The 21,071-nt window shown below is 38.6% G+C and overlaps 1 protein-coding gene and 1 long non-coding RNA gene across 3 annotated transcripts in view; both read right to left on the reverse strand.

The window, feature by feature from the left end:
• Positions 1–21,071, reverse strand: part of VPS8 (VPS8 subunit of CORVET complex) — a 113,519-nt gene that overhangs the window by 2,844 nt on the left and 89,604 nt on the right. For both annotated transcript variants that reach the window (XM_020787413.3, XM_020787412.3), the window contains 3 exons: positions 18,891–18,971; positions 12,442–12,611; positions 7,765–7,933 (listed from right to left, as the gene is read on the reverse strand). In XM_020787413.3, coding sequence (XP_020643072.2) covers positions 7,765–7,933; positions 12,442–12,611; positions 18,891–18,971 — 420 coding nt within the window. The remainder of the gene's footprint in view (positions 1–7,764; positions 7,934–12,441; positions 12,612–18,890; positions 18,972–21,071) is intronic.
• LOC144587867 (uncharacterized) lies at positions 14,450–18,141 on the reverse strand. Its single transcript, XR_013543056.1, has 2 exons — positions 17,146–18,141; positions 14,450–15,857 (listed from the first exon to the last, which is right to left on the reverse strand). It is a non-coding gene; the product is annotated as an uncharacterized LOC144587867 (long non-coding RNA).

Genomic DNA, 21,071 nt, shown 5'->3' on the forward strand with positions numbered 1-21,071 from the left:
GAAGACCAGAGGAAAAGGGGCGAGAGGTGAGGGTAGGAGGCATGAGTACAAGTGGACAAGCAAGGGGCAGAGGCAACAGGGAAAAGAGAAAGGGAGGGAGATGTGGACAAGAAGAAAAGGGGCAAAGGGTGAAGGTACAAGGGCATGGGGACAGGAAGTGCCTGAGGGGTGGACGTGCAAACAGGTGAGTGTTGGCTCCCCCCCCCCCAGCCCAGTGCTTTTATTATTATTATTTAAATTTCTGCTATCTGGCAGCAGGAATGTTTTTAAAAAGTTAATGGGGTATTCAAATGTATGGAATCAATTCTAGCTTATCGATTCTACAGTACATCTGCCCCAAAATACAGAGACCTCTGGTGCTTTGTGTGTATACTAAAATTTAAATCGGATTTTTTTTTTTTTAGAATAATCTGGTATAACAGCAAGTTTTCTTGTCAGTGGGATCAAGTCACAGAAACTAATAAACTGGCTGCAAATCTCCTGCAGCTCAGTAACGCTACGTCCTCTCTTCACGAACCTGAAACAGACACACATGGAAACAGAAGGGAAAATATAGTGATTTGTTCTTAGCCAAAGATAACTGTTTCCCCATTGCTGCTTCTTACTTGTGTGTAACTATCAATCAGATTGTTCTTTGGGCTGATGAGCTGATGTATTGCAGGCAATTTCCCTGTTGTCATAGAAACAAGTTCTGCAGGGCATTTTCTTTTTCTAAAAAAGCTAAAGGAAAGCTTTTTATTCAGGGTTGTAGGGGATCTCTTAGCAAACCTAACATTGGTGTCACTGCACTGACTATCCATGTGACATATGTTCCAATGCAGTTTCTGCTTCAAACATCAGCACCTGGCCAAACCACTGATAATAAATGTTAAATGGCTCAAAACCTGTAAAGATCACATGGTATTGAATTAATTCTTGTTTGTACTGTAACTATGATTTCAAAGCCACTTCCCCAAATCATAGCTTTTCAAAAAAAGTTACAGATTTCTACATGTCTCTTACTAAAAAATATATTGCTGTCTTATAAGTAACAGTAATAATTTGAAGCAGACATTATAAACTTGAATGGTGTTTCTATAAAGAACCCATTATTCAAATAATGGGGTAGAGGCATAAATTCCTGAAAGATCTAGTCTTCAAATTTAACCTATTCTAAACATAGAAGCTGACTTCAGGACTGTGTCTTCCACTGCACTGAAAGTAGCAGATTAGTTAAGATGGTGAAGTGGAAGCTTGATGATATAAAATTGGGATGTGCCATTTGTTTTTGATGTAGTTAAAAAAACCAATGCTTCTCCCAGAATTCCCCAGGCAGAATTCTGAGAGTTCCAGCCCACAGACCCACACCTACATATTGTACATCTGAAACCAGGCCTATCTTTGAAGTTGAATGGATGTCTCAGACATTGGCTTCCTGTTTGTCTGGTCTGTATATCACCCCATTAGGGACCACTCAGTATCCTGGTCTGGTTTACAGAATTAAACAGTAGCATCCCAATCCCCCCAGCACAACACTTGTATGGAGGCAGAATCCAAAATAACAATAATAAACAAAAAATGCCATATCTCTAGTATAAACATCTCTGCCCTCCAATATCTCAGCATCACTCTTTCATTCCTCCAGTATCAGCTGCCTGAAACAATACTTTGTTCTATATCGTGAAAGGGCTATCTGTAAAACACTAATTGCATTCCAAATTAAAGGAAAAACAATTCATCTAGTTTCTTTTAAGAAACATAAAAATAACAAGGCATTTGAAGAAATGACTATCAACATTTTTTTAATAATTATCACCACCACCATCATCATGTGCCATCAAGTTTACTCTGATTTAGGGTGACCCTTTCCAGGATTTTCTGGGCAGAGAGAAGTGGTTTATCGTTCAATGTATTCGCGAAGGTTTTCACGGCCGGGATCTAATGGTTGTCGTAGGTTTTTTGGGCTCTTTGGCTGTGTTCCGAAGGTTGTTCTTCCTAACATTTTGCCAGTCTCTGTGGCCGGCATCTTCAGAGGACAGCACTTATAATTCCTTTCTTCTGAGGGCATCCTGGGAATGTGGAGTTTGCCCAAGGCTACACAGGCTGGTTCTTTTCACAGGAGGAACAGTAGGGAATTGAACTTCCAACCTTTGGCCCCACAGGCAGATACCTAAACCACTGAACTATCCAGCCACTTATGACTGTAACTCAATAATATTTAAAAGGAACTTCAAAAAATCTAGCTATAGATACACAAAGAGATACATTGCTCGTCTTCAAGTCAATCAAGGCAAAAAAGGACTTAACAGCAATGACAGAATTGTGAGGTACTGAGTTCTTATCACTGCATTCTTGTGCAGTGATGTTTTTGTACAGCAGAGCAAATCAACATTCTACAAGGCAATTCTAAAAATGGAGGGAATCCAAACAAAATATTGTAACGTTCAAATTGGACTTCGGATCAACACCAAATTGGACACAGGTATAGCAGACAGTCTTCTCCTGCTCTGTGCCAAAATTGGGGGTTTGGTTAATGAGTTTGAGTTACGAATTTTAAAAAGTAAAAGTGTTCCCCCATGCAGAAACAAGTGACCCTAAAGCTCCCCATATTTAAAGTATCTCATATAAATTGAAAAGATCAGTCTTGCTTATCTTTCAATAGTTGGTCCACCCACTTTTTAAAAATTTGGAAATAATCCAGGTTTCAGGTACCATTCACATTTGTTGAAAAACAGCCCTGACCGTTTTTTGTGTTTGGGTGAGAAACTGTTAACGGATGAAAAAAGTAGTTAGTTTCTGGGAGTGTCCCTTGCTTGGTGTCACTTTGTGAATGCTAGTGAGCACAAGAGGATATCCTGCAGACTGTCCTGACTTGCTGCCACTGATGCTGCCAACATTCAGGGTGCCCTTTGTTATGAAAATGTATCCTTTTTCCTGCTGGCAACACAGGCACAATATTGTGTGGCAGTACTGGGTCATTTCTTGGCGTTCTGAATCATGGGTATAGAAGTGCAATATTCCACATTCAAAACTGGAAGTTTTTTTTTTAAGAATTAAATTCACCTAAATGGAGGATAAATGCTTATGAATGTGGCAGAGGAAGACATTGGCATTTATACGCAAGGTAACATCTCAGCTACACTAATAAAATTATACTTCAGCTTAATCTGGTAAACTCTCCAAAGGCTCCTTTAAAAGGAAACCTTTGAAATGAAACGTTGGCATAAAACATGGAAATACTGCATTTAGATTAGCAACCAAAGGAATCAGAAAAACATTAATAGCTTATGTCACAAATTTACAACTGTTCTGCTTAGCCAATATGTATATATACTTTTGAAAGCTACAGTTAATTTCAATAAATAAAAACAAAGTGTGAAGGACTAATCAATTTATTACAGCACAAGCTTTTCTTGATTATAGGAAATAGACTGGTCTGTGAAAATTTATGTTAAACTAGTTATTCTTATACTCTCTTTGTTGCTTCTGTTGCAACAGACAACCATTACCTTTATGAAAAATGATTCAATTAATAACATCAGACATACTAAGAATGTGAAGTAGTCTGAAATAAGAATCAACATGCACACAGAGCACAAATTAAGAAGCCTGTGAAAACTAGCAGAAAGAGAGTAATATCAGATCTTTACATTAATTAAGCCACTTCTGGTTGTACTCAGGGATCTGATTTTATCTATTACTGCTAGTTTTCATGGGCATCTTGTTTACGGAAGATGCTTCACTACTAGAACAAAGCTGAAAGAATGGGTTAGCATCATTCTCCTGGAGATATAATGAGCAGAATAACTGTCATCATTTAGGCTGGTGATGTGTATAGGGCTGATTGTTGTTTCTGGCATCCCCATTAGAATTTATGCTGCTGCTGCTGCAATTTAGCTCCTAGCTGTGTTGCCTGGGGCCAAAGCAGTCTACACTGCCATCTATCATTTTGGAAATTGTTCCTTCTGGCTGTTCCTAGCTTTGTACAGCTCCTGCTGAAAGCAAACTGCCAAACTCCGGGACTCTGTCTTTACTTTTTGTCCTTATCAGTCTGCAGAGGAAGGACAGATAAAGCTAGTATTCTTGCACTTAGCACAAGGAAAAGCTAAATTTCTCTTATTTTAAAGAATATGAAAAATGAATTTCATGAAAATCATGACATTCAGAGAAACTTGCTCTACTCATGTTCAAGTCTGAGACTATGTGCAACCTTAGAAATAATAAAAATTACTATAGAACTACAGTCATATTCATTGAATGCTCTGACTTTTTAAAACCACCAACCTTATCAGTATGCCTTTTTTCAGTGTAGTTTGCTTGGTTGGATGGTTACAAGAAAAGAGAAGCAAGTGGGGTGGAGGGGAGGGGGAAGAGAATTTAAATAGTGTGTGTTGCTGTCAGTTCATATAATAATCTCAACACTACTTCAAAATTCAACCTGACAGTCCGTTTCAGAAGAGCAGAAATGGTACTAAGAAATATACTCCAGATGCTTGGTGGCATTTACCAGCACCAATCCATTTTTTGCTGAAAGCATTCTAAAGAAATCTGAAACACCCAAATGCAAAACTTTACAGGTAGTCCAAAAGTATCTTCCATTCAACTGTATAAAAATGCATCTGACAGGAGTTTCTAAAGAATGCAGAAGGAAAAATTCTGTATTTAAAGTAACTCTAGATACTGAGCCTACATCACCTTTAGTTATTAAGACAAAATGGAGGGGGAAGAAACACTAGTGTTTAGTGTTTAGAAGTGCCTTCGCACAATCAAATCTAGTGTACCCATTACTGGAGAGGTCTGACCTGGCCATGCTGACACATGCCTTAGGTACATCTTGGCTGGATTACTGTAATGCACTCCATGTGATGCTACCTATGGAAAGTGTCCAGAAGCTTCAGCAGGTCCAAAATGCAGTACCCAGATTGCTGACTAGGGCTGGTTACAGAGATCACATAACCCCCTGTTATAGCAGCTCCACTGGCTGCTGATCTGTTTCCAGACTGAATTCAAGGAGCCGGTTCTAGCCTATAAAGCCCTAAATGGCTCAACCTCAAGCTATCTCAAGGACTACATTTCCCTTTATGTTAAGAACACTGAGAAGATCATCAGGAGAAACCTTTCCCTCAGTTCTGCCACCTTCACAAGTGTGTTCAGTAGGGACTCAGGAGAGGGCCTCCTCTGTTGCTGCTCCCAGACTTTGGAACGCCCTCCCACAAGTGGCCAGGCTGTCCCCATCTTTGCTGTTCTTCTGCAAACAAAGACCTTTATCTTCAAGCAAGCTTTCCCTGAGTGACTGACTGTCCAGTGGGGATTTCAAATGGATTGTTGTACCTTACTGCCTTAAATTGTTTTGGCGTTGCTTATGTTTTTTTGTACTGTATTAATTGGTCCTTTTTAGTATTCACATACTCATTGTTAGCGTTTGCATTGTCTTTTAATAATGTAAGCAGCCTTGAGTCCTTTGAAGGAGAAAGGCAGAATAAAAATGTTATAAACAAACAAACAAACAAACAAATTTAGGTTGAATAGTATTTACATCAGAGTGCCCTCCTTTAAATTGCCCCTATTGTTCTCATTAATTAGCTTCAAGGCTAAAGTATATTAAAATGATAAAGCAGACAGCTGAAAAGGCATGCTGTGAACAAACAGCTCATCTTCAAAAACCTCTTTGATTATTAAAACTGGACAGCTGAGAGTACTGCTAGAATTAGTTTTATTTCAATGCAAATAAAGTAAAGCACTGAAATGTCACTATAAGAGTAATTTGTCTGAACATTTAATTCAAGGCAAATTTAAGTGTTTTCTATTTGTGCTGCTATAGAACAATGTGCTGCTAAGTCCCAGAATCAGAGATCTTATTGGACGCATTAGCTATTTCCTGTAATACCTACATTGACTCCCACTGCAATCATCCCCAGATGCATTGTGCATTAGCCTTCTCTTAACCAGTTCAAGCGTATAACATTTATATGCTAAAATCAGGATTTTCTAATACTTTGCCTTAGCAGATTACTTAAAGCTTCTGAATTATCATTAAGCAGCTTTCAAAAGCAACATGATTCAGCATTGTGATGAAACTACAAAAATGCTAATGTACTCTCAGGAGGCAGAATCAGTAAAGTAGTAGAAACAGTTTCTGTTTCCCACACACCCACATGCATGTAAACCTCATGACGAAGAATGTAATATGGGAAGGATTAATCTTTGCTTATTTACAGGCAGGCACAACATCCACATGTGGCTCAGTATACCTCCCTCCAACCTGCAACACCCCCCCCCCTTTCCCACTGTTGTCTGAACAACTGCCTGTGACATCTTACTGGTTATTGCCTGTACCATCATTAATGATGATGTTAATCCCCTCTCTGGTATAAAGTGCTTTACAGGATGAGCCCTTGTCAACATTCTCTCTCTCTAAATCTCACACACACACAGAGGGGGGGGCTTTCTTTTGATAAGAAAATGTATTTTTACAATTTAAATTACAAAACCACAATAAAACAACAAACAGGTAGAAGCCACTCAACACTGAGGAAGCCAGAAGATCTTTTTCCCAGTTAATAGATAAAAAAGCACAACAGTGACCAGCTATTTTGAAATAACAGGAAAAATTTGGTTGCCTTTTAAAAGCATACAAGAAAAAGCATACAAAAAAGAGATCACTTTTAGAAGGTAGTTCCAAAAGGGGAGGGGCATCATAGAAAAAGTACGACTGCTACACATTATCATGTATCTCTCTGCACCGGTAAAAGGAATATGCAACAGGGGTATACAGTATGATGATTTTAAGGTGTGAGGAGGTATATATGACACAAGAGGAGGGCTGCCGTACTCCCATTTGGCTGTTTCTTACCTGGAGTACACCTATGCCACCTAGTGCAAGTTTAAAATACTAGCTGGCCCAGATACTCTTAATTTTTGTTTTTGAAAAAGGGGGTCTCTTTTCTTGATAGAAGCTGAGATATGAGGCAAAACATGTAGTTCATATTTTGCCCAGTTCTGTCAAAAGCCTACTACTGGCTTTCAGTGGCTTCAGTGAGTGATTGATGTCTCACAGCTACAACTGACATTTTCAGGGCCTTCAAGATTTAAACTGTTTTTTGGCTGACAGCTTGAATTAGGTACAAAAGGAAAGCAGGAGCCAATGCAAACATTCTGAGTTTAGATTTAGAATTATCTCCCCCTCTCATGCTCTTTTACACCAGACAACAAGTGGGCTACTGCTTCCTGTACTAAGTGAAGTGCTGAACACAATCTCCACAAACAATTCAAGCAACAACAGTCTGTCATATGTGTTTATAGTGAGTTGCTTCAGCTCTAGTCTAATCTGAAAACTTCCAGCTTGAAACAAAAGGCAAGTATATTTTAGGTAGCTATCCCCGACTTGCTATTTCAAAGCTACAAGTTGACATGGCTGCTTGTACTTCAATACATTTCTTAAAAAATACAGAGGCCTACTACTTCAAATGATAAAGACTCCCAACAAACACTTCCTGCAGCCTTCCTTGTATGCAAACATAGCAATTGTACAAAACTGTACAAAAAGCACAGCAGGCATATACTGGGAAAAGGAGTCTTCTAAAATAAGTGGAATTATCCCAGAAACAATTGTTCCAGAAACAAATACATGACTGTCCAAAAGTTTTTGAGGTGATTCTTGCCAAACACTTTTTGAATGGCGGAATGGAGTGTGTATGATTGCGTACAATATGATTCTGTACTCCTAAACTCATACAAAAAGGAGATAATTTCGGTTTTGGAAAGGCTCACCTGTGCACGTCTTACCTGTGCCAGAGACACTGGAGTTCCCTTCTTCATTGCTGCAGAAGTCTCACTTATTTTTCCTCCTTTGTTGCTTGCACTGCATTTAAAACAAGTCCATCTCATTTGTCCCTTTGTTTCAGTGCCACATTCTTTACTCAGCAAACAAAGAGAGTGATACAAGTGTCCACAGCTGTAACAAAAACAAATTATATTGCATACATACAATTGAATAGAAATAAGCATTTGTATTTTAAAATAAATTCTACATAGGCTCTTTTAAATCAAATGCCACACTACTAAGAGTAAGAAACATTTCTAAAAGACATTAACATTGTAACCCCTTTTATACTGTTCAATGGGGCTTACTCTCAGGTAGGTATGCAGAGAATTGCAGCTTAAGATAATAATACTGACTCCAAACTAAAAATGCCCCTGCCTTTTTCCTCATTTCCTAGCACAAGCCATATCATGCCCAAAGCTCATTTTCAATATTTGTTGTTGTTGTTTAATCATTAAGTCATGTCCGACTCTTCGTGACCCCATGGACCAGAGCACACCTGGCCCTCCTGTCCTCCACTGCCTCCCAGAGTTGGGTCAAATTCATGTTGGTAGTTTTGATGACACTATCCAACGATCCCGTCCTCTGTCATCCCTTTCTCCTCTTGCTTTCACACTTTCCCAACATCAGGTTCTTTTCCAGGGAGTCTTCTCTTCTCTTCTCTTGAGATGGCCAAAGTACTGGACCCTCAGCTTTAGGATCTGGCCTTTCAGTGAGCACTCAGGGTTGATTTCCTTCAAAATGGATAGGTTTGTTCTCCTTGCAGTCCAGAGGACTGTCAAGAGTCTCCTCCAGCACCACAATTCTTTATGGTCCAGCTCTCACTTCCATACATCGCTACTGGAAAAACCCTAGCTTTGACTACGCAGACCTTTGTCGGCAAGGTGATGTCTCTGCTTTTTAAGATGCTGTCAAGGTTTGTCATCGCTTTCCTCCCAAGAAGCAGGTGTCTTTTAATTTCGTGGCTGCTGTCACCATCTGCAGTGATCATGGAGCCCAAGAAAGTAAAGTCTGTCACTGCCTCCATATCTTCCCCTTCTATTTGCCAAGAGGTGATGGGTCCAGTGGCCATGATCTTAGTATTTTTGATGTTGAGCTTCAGTCCATTTTTCGCGCTCTCCTCTTTCACTCTCATTAAGAGGTTCTTTGTCCTCCTCAATTTCTGCCATCAGAGTGGTATCATCTGCATATCTGAGGCTGTTGATACAGTATTTCTTCCGGCAATCTTAATTCTGGCTTAGGATTCATCCAGTCCTGCCTTTTGCATGATGTATTCTGAATATAAGTTAAATAAACAGGGGGACAATATACAGCCCAGTTGTACACCAAAAGGCCTCAAACCTCTCGAAATAGATTAGGCTAAACCACCCTGTTTCTCCGAAAATAATACCTAACCCGAAAATAAGCCCTAGTATGATTTTTCATAATGCTTGTAATATAAGCCCTATCCCTAATATAAGTTCCAGTTAAATGGAACCCCACCCTCCACCATTGTGCAGCACTGTGCAGCAACCAGAAGATGACATGACTGTATTTGAATAAATGTAGATTGTTGTACATTTAAAAAAAATCTCCTGAAAATAAGCCCTAATGCATTTTTGGAGCAAAAATTAATACAAAATCCTGTCTTATTTTCAGGGAAACACGGTATCTATAAATTTGGTATAGATTGAAGTTATAAAAGCTCTGAGCACATGTAAAGCTAACTAAAACATTCTTCCCCATGCAGTACAACAACACAGGAAACCTTCTTAACTAATGTGGGGGATGTAGTTCTCTCCATGTTGGTCATTACAAAGCCAATTCATGAGCAGTAAAATACTGAGGATCTCAAGAGATGGTAAATGTTGTAAACTGCCCAGAGTGGCCTTGGCTGACAGATGAGTGGTATATAAACAAACAAACAAACGTTACCCAAGACCCACACTTATAAATGTATGAATAAAAGGTGTGGAGGGATCACTTCTTTCCCATAGATAACATCTGGAAAGCACAGCTGTACACCAAAATCATATCAATTCAGACTAATACTGGACCATATCCATTATTATTCTGAAAGCTGTACATGCAATGAAGGCAGGTACAGTATATAATATCTGAAATGTCCAAATAAGAAACTTCAAAAATATTGAGTGCTAATAGTCTTCAGAAGTACCAGCAATTTTTAGCACCTGTAGTGCAATTAATCTAGGTTAGAATGCCAAATTGTAGATAATTTGCAAAATTCCAGTTTTTTGTTCTTTTCTGCAATTATATGTTAATGAGGTAGTACAAGAGTATCGGTAGCTTCTGCCTCATTACAAAAGTAATTTCTGACAAGACTTTTACAAAAATTACCACCTCACAATTTCACCCAGACGCAAACAGCTCACAATTTCCCATTAGGTCTCTGAAGTATCTTGGAGACAGAGAATCCTGCTTCAGAATGTTGAACTCCTCTCATTTGCACTTCCAGTCATGCATTCACCACCTCCCACAGCCAGACACACTGCACTCTGTAAAAAAGGACTGTTCTCCCTCTGTCAGCAACACTATTACAGTGGTGCCTCGCTTAGCAATTGCTTCGTTTAACGATGAAATCGCTTAGCGATGATTTTCGGAGCTATCTTGCGCTCTGTTTAACTATGGTTCCTATGGGCGATTTTCGCATAGCGATGTTTGGGACCTTGCTTTGCATAGCGATGACAGTTTGGGTCCCCCTGCTTCGCTTAACGATGGTTTTGACAGCCTCATGTTGGCTGTTTTTTAAATGTTTAAAAATGTTTAAAAAATGTTTAGAATGCTTGAAATCATAAGTGCACTTAAGAAACCCTTTGTTAAACTAATTTGACTTTGTTCCGACTCTTTTTAAATTTGTTGTAATTTTTTCCCCCATTGAGATGCATTGAATAGGTTTCAATGCATTTCAATTGGGGAACCGTGTTTCGCTTAGCGATGTTTCCTATGGCGATTTTCGCTTATCCAGTTTTCAATGCATTTCAATGGGAAACCCTGATTTTTTGGGAACCAACTATCATCGTTAAGCGAGGCACCGCTGTACTACTTTCTTCCAATATAAGCATGTTATGGAGGAGTGCTAAAACTAAGGTTAAGCTGAGGTTGACCCAGAGCACCAAAATTTACAGGACTACGATTTTCTTGCTGGTATAGAACATCCACATCCACAACCACACTGTTATTTGCTGCTAAAGCAGCACAAACATGCTTGCCATGAGCTTTAAGCCATTGCTCCCCAGCCAGAAGAAAACACAGAACAGCAGGCAAAGCATGGAACCAATACTGATTTGTGAATTTATTTCTTGTCACATTTGTGAATCACTTTACACAGTTTTCTATTAGAAATGGCAAAAAAGCTGTATAGTGTCCTCTCTCTGTGTGGATGTCAGTCTCACATGACCCAAGCATAACCAACAGAGTGTCAAACCCCAGGCACCAAAATTACTAGTTACAGCTCTTCCTGAGGCTGAAGAAAATCTTTTCTACACTATGTGGACAAAATTCAAAAGTACAAAACGGAAGGGTTACTTAGATTATCATTCTCTTCTTTTTCAGGAGTATTCAAAACTTGCAACATCTCTCATATCAATCTGAGAATTCATATCATGGTTGCTGCTACACTACACTCCTTGACCTTTAGCAATACTGAAACAATGTTTTGGTATAATGACTGGCAAGTGGAATTTTAAAAAAAGAAGTTCCGCAAAATTAACTTAATGTCTTGCATTATCAACTAGTTATGCCTTTCCCTATACCTAAGACCATTAGGTATTCTCATCCACTCAACATCTACTCACAGATAAGTTCCATTCAGCAAAAATACTTTTTCATGCTAATTAGAAGGTTTCTATTTGCACGTCCAGACCATTAATCATCTCCATTATTATTCTGTTATTTTCCTACAGCAAAACAGAACTGAGAACTGATACAGTTATTAAAGCTATGATGATTTAGCAACAAAACATTTTGATGGGTAAATGGGTGATGATGGAGATGCAGGAGTATACAAAAGCTGTACTTCCAAATCCGCCACTGAAAAGTCATTTAAATGTTTGTATGTTCAGTACCACCACTGAACCATGCCTTAAATACTTCATTTACCCTGAAAACCCTTTTAGAGTCACCATAAGTCAGTTCTGACTTGATGGCACAGAACCACAACATGTCCAGTACAAAGGCTTGCAGAGGAGCTTGTTAAGCATCAAATGCAATTCTAACTTCCTCTGCAGAACCTGATGTTCTTTTTGTGAAGCTTTAAATGTTCTCACATCCCCACTGCCCACTTAATCTTCACTATGTTTTCAAGCATAATGTATAAATAGGGCAGATACGCCTTTAAAGTATTACACATAGGTGCTGATCATTCTGGAGGAATTAATGACATTAATTAAAAAACAGTAGTATTGACTAAAAGTACCAAATAAGAAGTAATAGCAACACATGTACAACACTACTACACCCCAGGAACTTTATGTGCAATGCCCCATTGCACATACGATGAATATATAAGAATTAATGATGTGTAGTTCTTCTTCCTCTGTGTTATTTACTTAGCTGATAAATAAATCTGAGCCCTCCTCAGAGATGTCAGTCATTTAAGCTAGGAGCTCCCATTGTTTACATTTTCTCTTGTCTAGAGTTACCTGAAGACTATGATTTGGTCAGTAGTCTCTTGTCTTCTCTTGTACTGCTGTAAACAAATGCAGCAGAAATCTTGCTTGGGGTTGAGACCTCTAGTCACAGATGCTTTTAAATTACGTAAAGACCAGTGGAGATCATGGTTCAGCAGGCTAGTGGTTGTCTCCAAAAGTGTCTGTGTCAAACAAAACAAGGATACACCGAAGGTGAAATTTACTCTTTTAACCATATACTGTAACTAAAATTCTTCATCCAGTAAAGCATCACATAAAAAATTAACAGAGTGCAGAAGTGACATCTCTGGACACATACTGGCTGAAATCCTATTGCTTGGTGCAGTAAGTCTAAACTAAAGTAAGACCACTCGAATCAATTGAACTTACGAAGGAGCTAACTCACTAAATCTTCATTGATTCAATAGGTCTACTCTCTACAGATTATGCTCAGCAACAGGACTTCAGGCACTAAATACTATTTATTTATTTATTTATTTATTTATTTATTTATTTATTTATTTATTTATTTATTTATTTATTTATTTATTTATTTATAGCGCCCCATAGCGCTACAAGCACTCTCCGGGCGGTTTACAATTTTAATTATACAGGCTACACATTGCCCCCCCAGCAAGCTGGGTACTCATTTTACCGACCTCGGAAGGATGGAAGGCTGAGTCAACCTTGAGCTGGCTACCTGGGATTTGAACCCCAGGTCGTGAGCACAGTTTTAGCTGCAGTACAGCGTTTTAACCACTGCGCCACGAGGCTCCAAATACTATTGGTTGTTGTGGGTTTTTCAGGCTCTTTGGCCATGTTCTGAAGGTTGTTCTTCCTAACGTTTTGCCAGTCTCTGTGGCCGGCATCTGGTTATCAAGATGGTAGTGGTAGGTGAAAATCAACAGATGGACCAAGCTGCTGCATGGCACAATTCAGTAAAGGGACTCTTTGCAAGTAGAGAGGAGAGTATCTACTTGATGGGCTGGAATGGGTGATGGGTTGGAAGAAGCTTATGACATGCCAATTTATTGGTTTTCAGCAGGCAAATGAGCATCAGAAGTGTCATCTGAGTGTCATCTGGGGTACAAAACACTAAGAAGCATGGATCTTCATCAGAAGGACTCTTTTATATAATAATATAGTTGAAGAGACTTTGCTATATGAATCAAGATGTTGGAGGGGGAAATATAATCTTCCAATGTGAGAGATATTCTTGGGTACTGAGACAAGTGGATCCAGAGACTAATTAATGTAAAGTAATGAGGTGTCCAATTCTGGCAGAAGTACAGGTGAAGGAATTGAACGCTTTCAAATGGGCATGCCTTTACTTATGAACTCCTTGTTATTCTGAGTAGACGTGCCAAATTAACTGACAAATATTTTATCATGTATAAAATGGACTGGCTCCAAAGAAAGAAAAGTGTGTATAAGGAGCACTTGTACTTTAAAAGAAGAAGATTAGTATTTAAAATTTATTTGGGGAATTTGCTGAATCCTGCTCTATAACGGCGATGGTGGGAATCATTTATTTTTAAAAATTACAACTTTAAATTATTTGCCAAAACATCCCCAAATCTGTCACAGAGAAAGACCAGATTGTCTAGTATTTCTGTGGCAAATTTGGTGCCAATACAAGGCCTGGTTTGAAAGTTACAATTTTTTATCTGAGCAATCTCCCTTTAGCAATGGCTTGTGGAATGCTGCACTGGTCATGCAATTTCAACCAAAATCCTGCTACTTAGTGTAGAATATTGATCAATGGGTATTTGGTGAAACCAGAGATGCATTTCTGTGCACCACAAATAAAAACTATAAACACAAAGTTCACACTAAGTTTAAATATGACTACTGCTTATTTCTGCATGGCACCTTGGGAAAAATTAAATTAATATTAACAGAGATGTGTTTGGAACAGTACTGTGTCAAATGTTGAGGAGAGTTCTGAGGCTCCTGAAATGTTCACCAGAAGACTATTCCTTGTTTATATTTTTAATACAGATTTGTGGCTTCTCAGAGCCCCAGATGGCTGCTGCTTCAGCAACTCTCCTGCATTAGCTCCTTTGCAGAGAGATCAGTTACTTTTTGTGTCTTTTTGTTAGTTAGTTTGTGTCCAGACAGGTCTTGCTCTCTCAGGGAATCTAATCACTAATGCCGCCCAGAATACTGTACACCTTTGGTCTAGATGGGTAGGGTATAAATCTAATAAAATAAATAAATAATCAAAGAGTCAGGTTTTGACAAGTGACATTGTTATTAATGGCAAAACAACATACTTTGAAATCTGTCTCGATACTTGATAAAATTGCTATTACTACCTAGTCCATAAGTTTAAATGATCAGAGCAGAAGCAGCATCTGGTTAGACTTACAAAGAGATACACTTTTAGTCCCTTTGGTGTCCTTGTGAAAATAAAATCGTAGAAAAAAGAGGGAGGAAATATTTTGCCAAGAGAAGATTAAAAGCATGTGAACAACTGCCCCATTTTGTTTCATTCCCAGTTTGTAGACAGGTCAAACTAGTGATATATTTGGCACACTCTTGGAAGAGGCACTATTTCCAATAGTTAAAGATCTCTGTTAAAGAATGTGATTTTCTTGATTGATTATCATGCATTTACTGTGATTTGTTTTGTGATTAGTAAATGGAAGATGAATACAAACTTTATTTGCAAGTCTGATCACTAAGACATATATATCTGAGGAAGTCATTTCATGGGAAGGAAGGATGTTAATTGCAGGACATAGGTCTTCCCCTTCACATATAATATGCACCTTATTTTGCAAATAGTCAATAAAGAATACCTACTTCTATATTAAGGCCACCAGTTAGCATATACAGAAAATCTATATAGCATGGGTTCCCAGCCTGTGGGTTGCAGCCCCCACAATGTTTTCTGGGCGAGGGGGAGTTTGCTGTGTTTTTTGGAGAAGGGGGACACATCACCCTCAACTTGCACCCCCTCTTCCTTGCTTATATTTGCCAAGTCAAGCTCTCTTCACTGTGAGGCTCTTGGGTGCCCAGGGGCTCCTGGCTATGTGCTCTCCTTCTCCAGCAGTGGTGGTAGCAGTTCCTCCTCAGCTTGGCCAGCCAGCCGGCCCTACCTACCTACCCTATCTTCATTCATTTATGTTTACCCTACCTTTCTCCTTAAAAGAAGCCAAGGTGGCTCAAATGGGAGACTAGAACAGGGAGGAGTGAGAGGCTGTGGCAGCCGTGGTAAGAGTTGAGAGGTGAGGAGGCAGCAAGGGGAGTGGGAGAAATTGTACTGGTGGAGGAGTAAAAAGCTACTGCTGCTACCAGTGCTACAATAAGGTGGCGGCGGAGGAGCCATCACTTAAATGGAGGACAAAAAAGGCATTGGTTTCCTTACTAAGGGAAAACTCACTCTCCCTCAGTGAAACTCAACTTTAACCCATGTTTGTTACCTCTGTGATGAGATGGGTTTTTAAGTTAAAATCTTTTAAAGGCATATGGGTTTTGTAATTATGAAGTGAGCCAGAGAGGTTCCATTTTGTTTCTTTGTATATAGTATCTGTGCTATGCTGACAAGTTGTTTTCTAGGCGAGCAGAGGAATGTTATTCTGAAGGCCTGAGAAGGACTCTGTGTGATTAGATAGATGGAAATGTTGTGACTCTTTGAGGAACCACCGTAACCCAAATAACATCTGGTGTGTATGAGAAAGAATTCATGTGATGTAACAGGACTGTTTGCCTAGTAACGAACTCTGATTGGATGACATCGTGGGAAGGTGCATTAGGCCCTTGCCAGTTACTCTTGAAAAAGGAACTTTTTACCTATGGACATTGTCTTTCCAAGACCGACCTTTCAGTGATTCGTGACCTACATTTCAGCCATATGGGACTTACCCTGATATCCTGACAGAGAGTTTGGTGGCCTACCTACATGGACTGGTTTCTATGCTTTGCTGGATTACTTTTGGACTTATGGGATTTTTCCTAAGGACTGTGTATTACTATTTTCTATGGACTGTTCTATGGAATATTCCTTATGGACTTCTTTTCTTGGAATACTCCATGTGGACTATGCTCTTGTAATTTAGTAAGGACTATGGTATATTTACTGGATTTTTCTTTTCTAAGGACTATGGGACATATAATGGATTTTTACTTTTGTTTAGGGATTTTTATTCTATAGTATCACTGAGGACTATAGCCTTTTCATAACCAACCTGGATTATTTTGTTTACTAATGATTTCCTGGACTGGAATTGTTTTTATTCATCTTAATGGCTTTTTGGGTTTTTGAATACTTTTCTATTTTTCATGTTTTCTTTGCCTCACTACATCTGTGTAACTAAACAGCACAATGCTAGTTTATTTGTTTTGGTTTAATTTGGCTTTGACTATCTAGTAACATGCTTTTTCTTTAATAAAGTAAAGATTATAAAACTCATCTGGTTTCCTGAACAGTACACTTGCCATAGGGTCATCTGAGAGTGCTGCCTCGGCCTAGCTTACTTAGAGTCCTGTCAGTGGTGCAAGTTAAGTCTAAGGACTACAAAGCCCACTTGACCTTTTCACAATAATATCTGAGAGTACCAGGGTGTTCTTATGTGGGCAGACTTGTGAGAAGGAGTGTTGTAGCATGGCTGGCTGAATTGGACTCTTTCAGCTCATTTTAGCATGTGCAAACTCCTGATTGCTCTCTGTCCAAGCGTACACGTGTGTTTTCGAACCCGTGTTCGTCACAACCTCCACCTCCCAGAGTGCATTAAGGGACTGTTGTAAGGAGAGGGGCTTTAACAAACACTCAACTCTAAATTTTGAAGCTGATTTACCAGATTCAAGGACAATAATTAAATATTTGGTCAGAATCATATTCTATTCTATTCTATTTTCTTTACCCCATTAAAATGCCTTCTTATGCTAATGTGGCAGAGGGTCACAGGTTACTTGGCTATTATAAAAGGGGGCTGTGACTTGAAAAAAATTGGGAAACACTGTTACATAAGAATATCATATGCAGAATAGGCATGTACCTATGGAATAATTGTCTTTATATTGTCTATCATGGTGGTTCATCCATCTCTCTCTGTGAGAGACACAGAGACAGATACTTTTCTCCTATATAAAGAGAGTTCCAAACAGCAACTGCACAGCAAAAACATCAATATTCATGCCACTGTGGGCAACCTTCTAGTGGTATTTCTCTCAATCTTCCTGCTTAATACCTATGTCCCTGGAGCTAAACAGTCTAAAAGTATCCTAAATCAATTCTCAAGTAAGTACACCAGAGAAGCATAAATGTAAAATACAGTAGAGAAAATGTTTTATTATGGAACAGAAGTAGTACGATATATCTCTTCCCATTGCACTTGGGAGAAGCTTTCCTTATGAAATAAAGTTCCTTTCCCTTTAGGAAACTAAGTAAATTGCTTTCACTACCTGTGCTGATGCTCTGATGTGATCCGTCTATGAGTCTTCCCATGCCTGAGAGCAAGCTACAAGGCTGCTGCTTGTGCTGCTTTGAGGAACAGCGTAGATGCTTCAAACTTCTGTTGGAAAATCTGCTTGCAAGTGAGGTGAGCAATAAGCATCTTTCTGCTTTGGGCTCAGAAATGCGTACCTCATTTGGAAAATATATTCAAGAATAAAAGACTAAAGTATGAATACCAGTTGCTAGTAAATATGAGTGCCTGGGAGCTGAGAGTGGGCTGGTGAGAATGATGCTTGAGATAGGTCTCAAAACAATATTACAACATAGTCTTAAGATGAAAGCATTTACTTGATTATCAAGAGTCATGAGGAAAGAGAGCAGGTGACTCCATCAAAAATAATCTATACTAGTTTCTAATCCTATTCAAAGTTGTTGACAAGCAGTCCCTGTTGACTCATTTGTTAAATCTGTTATTTAAGTACAAATATATATTTTACCCATGAAATAATTTTCAAATTAATGACTGAACTGGGATTGGAACCACTGAATGACATTCTCACATATGGGCAGAGTTGTTGTTCTTCCTACAATCAAGCAATTGTCCTCAATTATGTAATCACTAGAAGGTGAGTATCAGCTTAGCTTGAAGCAGGAAAAGAGCAAGACCAAATATGAGATGGATTGACTCCTTAGGAAACCACACCTTTGAGTTTACAAGAACCGTTGAAGGCAGGATATTTCAGAGATCACTTACTCATAGGGCCACCATATTTCAGAGGCAACTTGGTGGCACTGGAAGAAGAGGGCATGAACTACCATAGCTTGATGGAAGGTCACATGGTATGGGCAGTGGATCAGAGTGTGAGGAAGGAGTCATTAATTTTTGTCCATAGTAAACATCTGAAATACGTAACTTTTAGATATATGCCATTTGCAATCAAATACAATTAAACAGCAATCCAATTCAATACAATTAAACAGCACAATCAGCCCCTGAACTATGTAATTTCTGAACAATATAAATTTACCATGAAAAGAGGAAAAAGACTGTTCTACTTACTTGTTCATAGTTAAAGCTGTCTAGCATGCCCAGCACAAGACCCTGAATTTCTCCAAGTTTTCCTTTTCCATACACTGGATCCTATGGAAAATTATTACCAGCTAATATTAATCTACATTAATTAAAACAGATTGAAAAACTATTACACATACTAATTCTATACTAAATCTACTGAGTGAAAGAAAGGGAAAAATGTGTTTGCTTGTTAGATAATGATTTCTTTCATTAAAACAAAAATTAATCTACGCTCTATCTAATCAGGCTGGAAGAACATGAAACTCACATGATTAAATCTATGTATTCCAGATACAGTCCAGTGTCTATACACAGAAACAATTCTATATTGCTGAAGTAAAGCAAAGCACTGGGACATTCATAAAAATACTCAATGCAGATACAAGAACCATGTCATGTGAAGGCTGGTGAAAGCCTCTGCCCTGCTGACTTCCCACCTGTCGCACGTTGCTTCTAAGGCATTCCGAGCAAGATTTAGAGTGATCCTGACTAAGGCCATATCGAAAGTAGTCTGACCTAGAAGAGTTCTGCCTAAACCTACTTTACTGCTGTAACAAAGAGGATAAAAATTTCCTAGTGCAGGAGTGCCGAACATATGGCACTCCAGATGGTTTGCACTACAATTTCCATAGTCCTTTATCATTGACAATACATGCTGGAGATTCTGGGAGTTGTAATCCAAACATCTGGAATGCCAATCTTATTCCAGTGCAAGCCTCAATTCTTTAGAAACCTTTTCTAAACAATTTTTAGTTTAGTTTTAGTTTAGTCACATGTGAGATTTAATTAAACCAGGGTACATGCTGCCTCATGAGAAAAAGTCAGCAAGATTCTCAAGGTCAGCAAGATTCTATTTTGTACAGTTTTAGAGAACTCCTGTGTAATATTTTTATAGCTCTGATTTCATTTGTGAAAGTCTGTAGCTTTTGTAGAAACACAGATCCAGAAACATGATGATCTAAAGGCTCAAAAATTTATCAGGATACACTTTTTTGTTATTTTTAAAAAACAGGATACGAATTTGTTAAATTTGAGACTGATTGCATAAGCTCTTAAAGTACTGTATAGCAGTGGTTCTTAACCTTTGTTACTCGGATGTTTTTGAACTGCAACTCCCAGAAACCCCAGCCAGTACAGTTGGTGGTGAAGGCTTCTGGGAGTTGCAGTTCAAAACTCCTGAGTAACCCAAGGTTAAGAACCAGTGCTGTATAGGATCAAGGAGTACTATAAGAATGAATGGGTACAAATCAAGTGTGTACGAATTAAAACTACAGAATTTTCTTTGACTATGGACATCTGAATGAACTATAGAAGGTTAATTATCTTTGTGGAACTGGGCACACTCTACAATACAAGTCTAAGGAAGGAAATGAACTTAAACAGTAACATAAAGATACAGATTAATGTAATAAACCAGAGCACATGCCAGTGATGACTTATAATCATTTTGTAAGCTAAAGCATCCTGCGTAGTTAGTGTACAATGATTTTTTAAAAGAAGGATTATTCCAGACATATTAATGGTTTTTCTGAAGTGTTCCTACATAGTGATTCACTTGGTACATCTACAAGCCATACTAATCCAAACATAGTAGTCTACAATTGAGAGATATCAGCGCCAGCAACACTGTCCAAAACACTATCTCTTGCACAAAGTGCTCAGTCTAAATATTATTGTTTTTCTGTAGCTCCTTTTTATATTAACAGTTTGTGCTACAATGCTAAACTATATGTAGCAGAACAAAGGTGTTGTCTTGGCAGACTTTAAACAGAGAGTAGCTGAAAGAAACATGAACTACCATGAACTAAAACATTTCAGAATAACAAAAGTGACCGTCTCAAACTTATCTATTCATGCAGGAACAGAGTCTGTACAATTTTTTAAACTTCCTGAGCATCAACCATGCACGTGAACAAATGGCCAGTTCTAATATTTTACTAGGTTGATCTAAACCTTGCTATTAAGCTGTAAAGAAATAGCACAATGTGCCAAAAATAAATCTGCACAAAGGTAGTGATGTCTTTTAGGGTCACATTCTTTTTCCAGTAAGTGCATTCTGTTTTAGCATGTATAATTTACAAGCAGCAGCACAGGAAGTACATCACGTTGAGACTCCATATAAATTATGGAGGACAACTGGGAAGTGTGGGTCCTTAACACAGCATG

The sequence above is a fragment of the Pogona vitticeps genome, chromosome 3 (genome assembly GCF_051106095.1).
Source record: "Pogona vitticeps strain Pit_001003342236 chromosome 3, PviZW2.1, whole genome shotgun sequence".
NCBI lineage: Eukaryota > Metazoa > Chordata > Lepidosauria > Squamata > Agamidae > Pogona > Pogona vitticeps.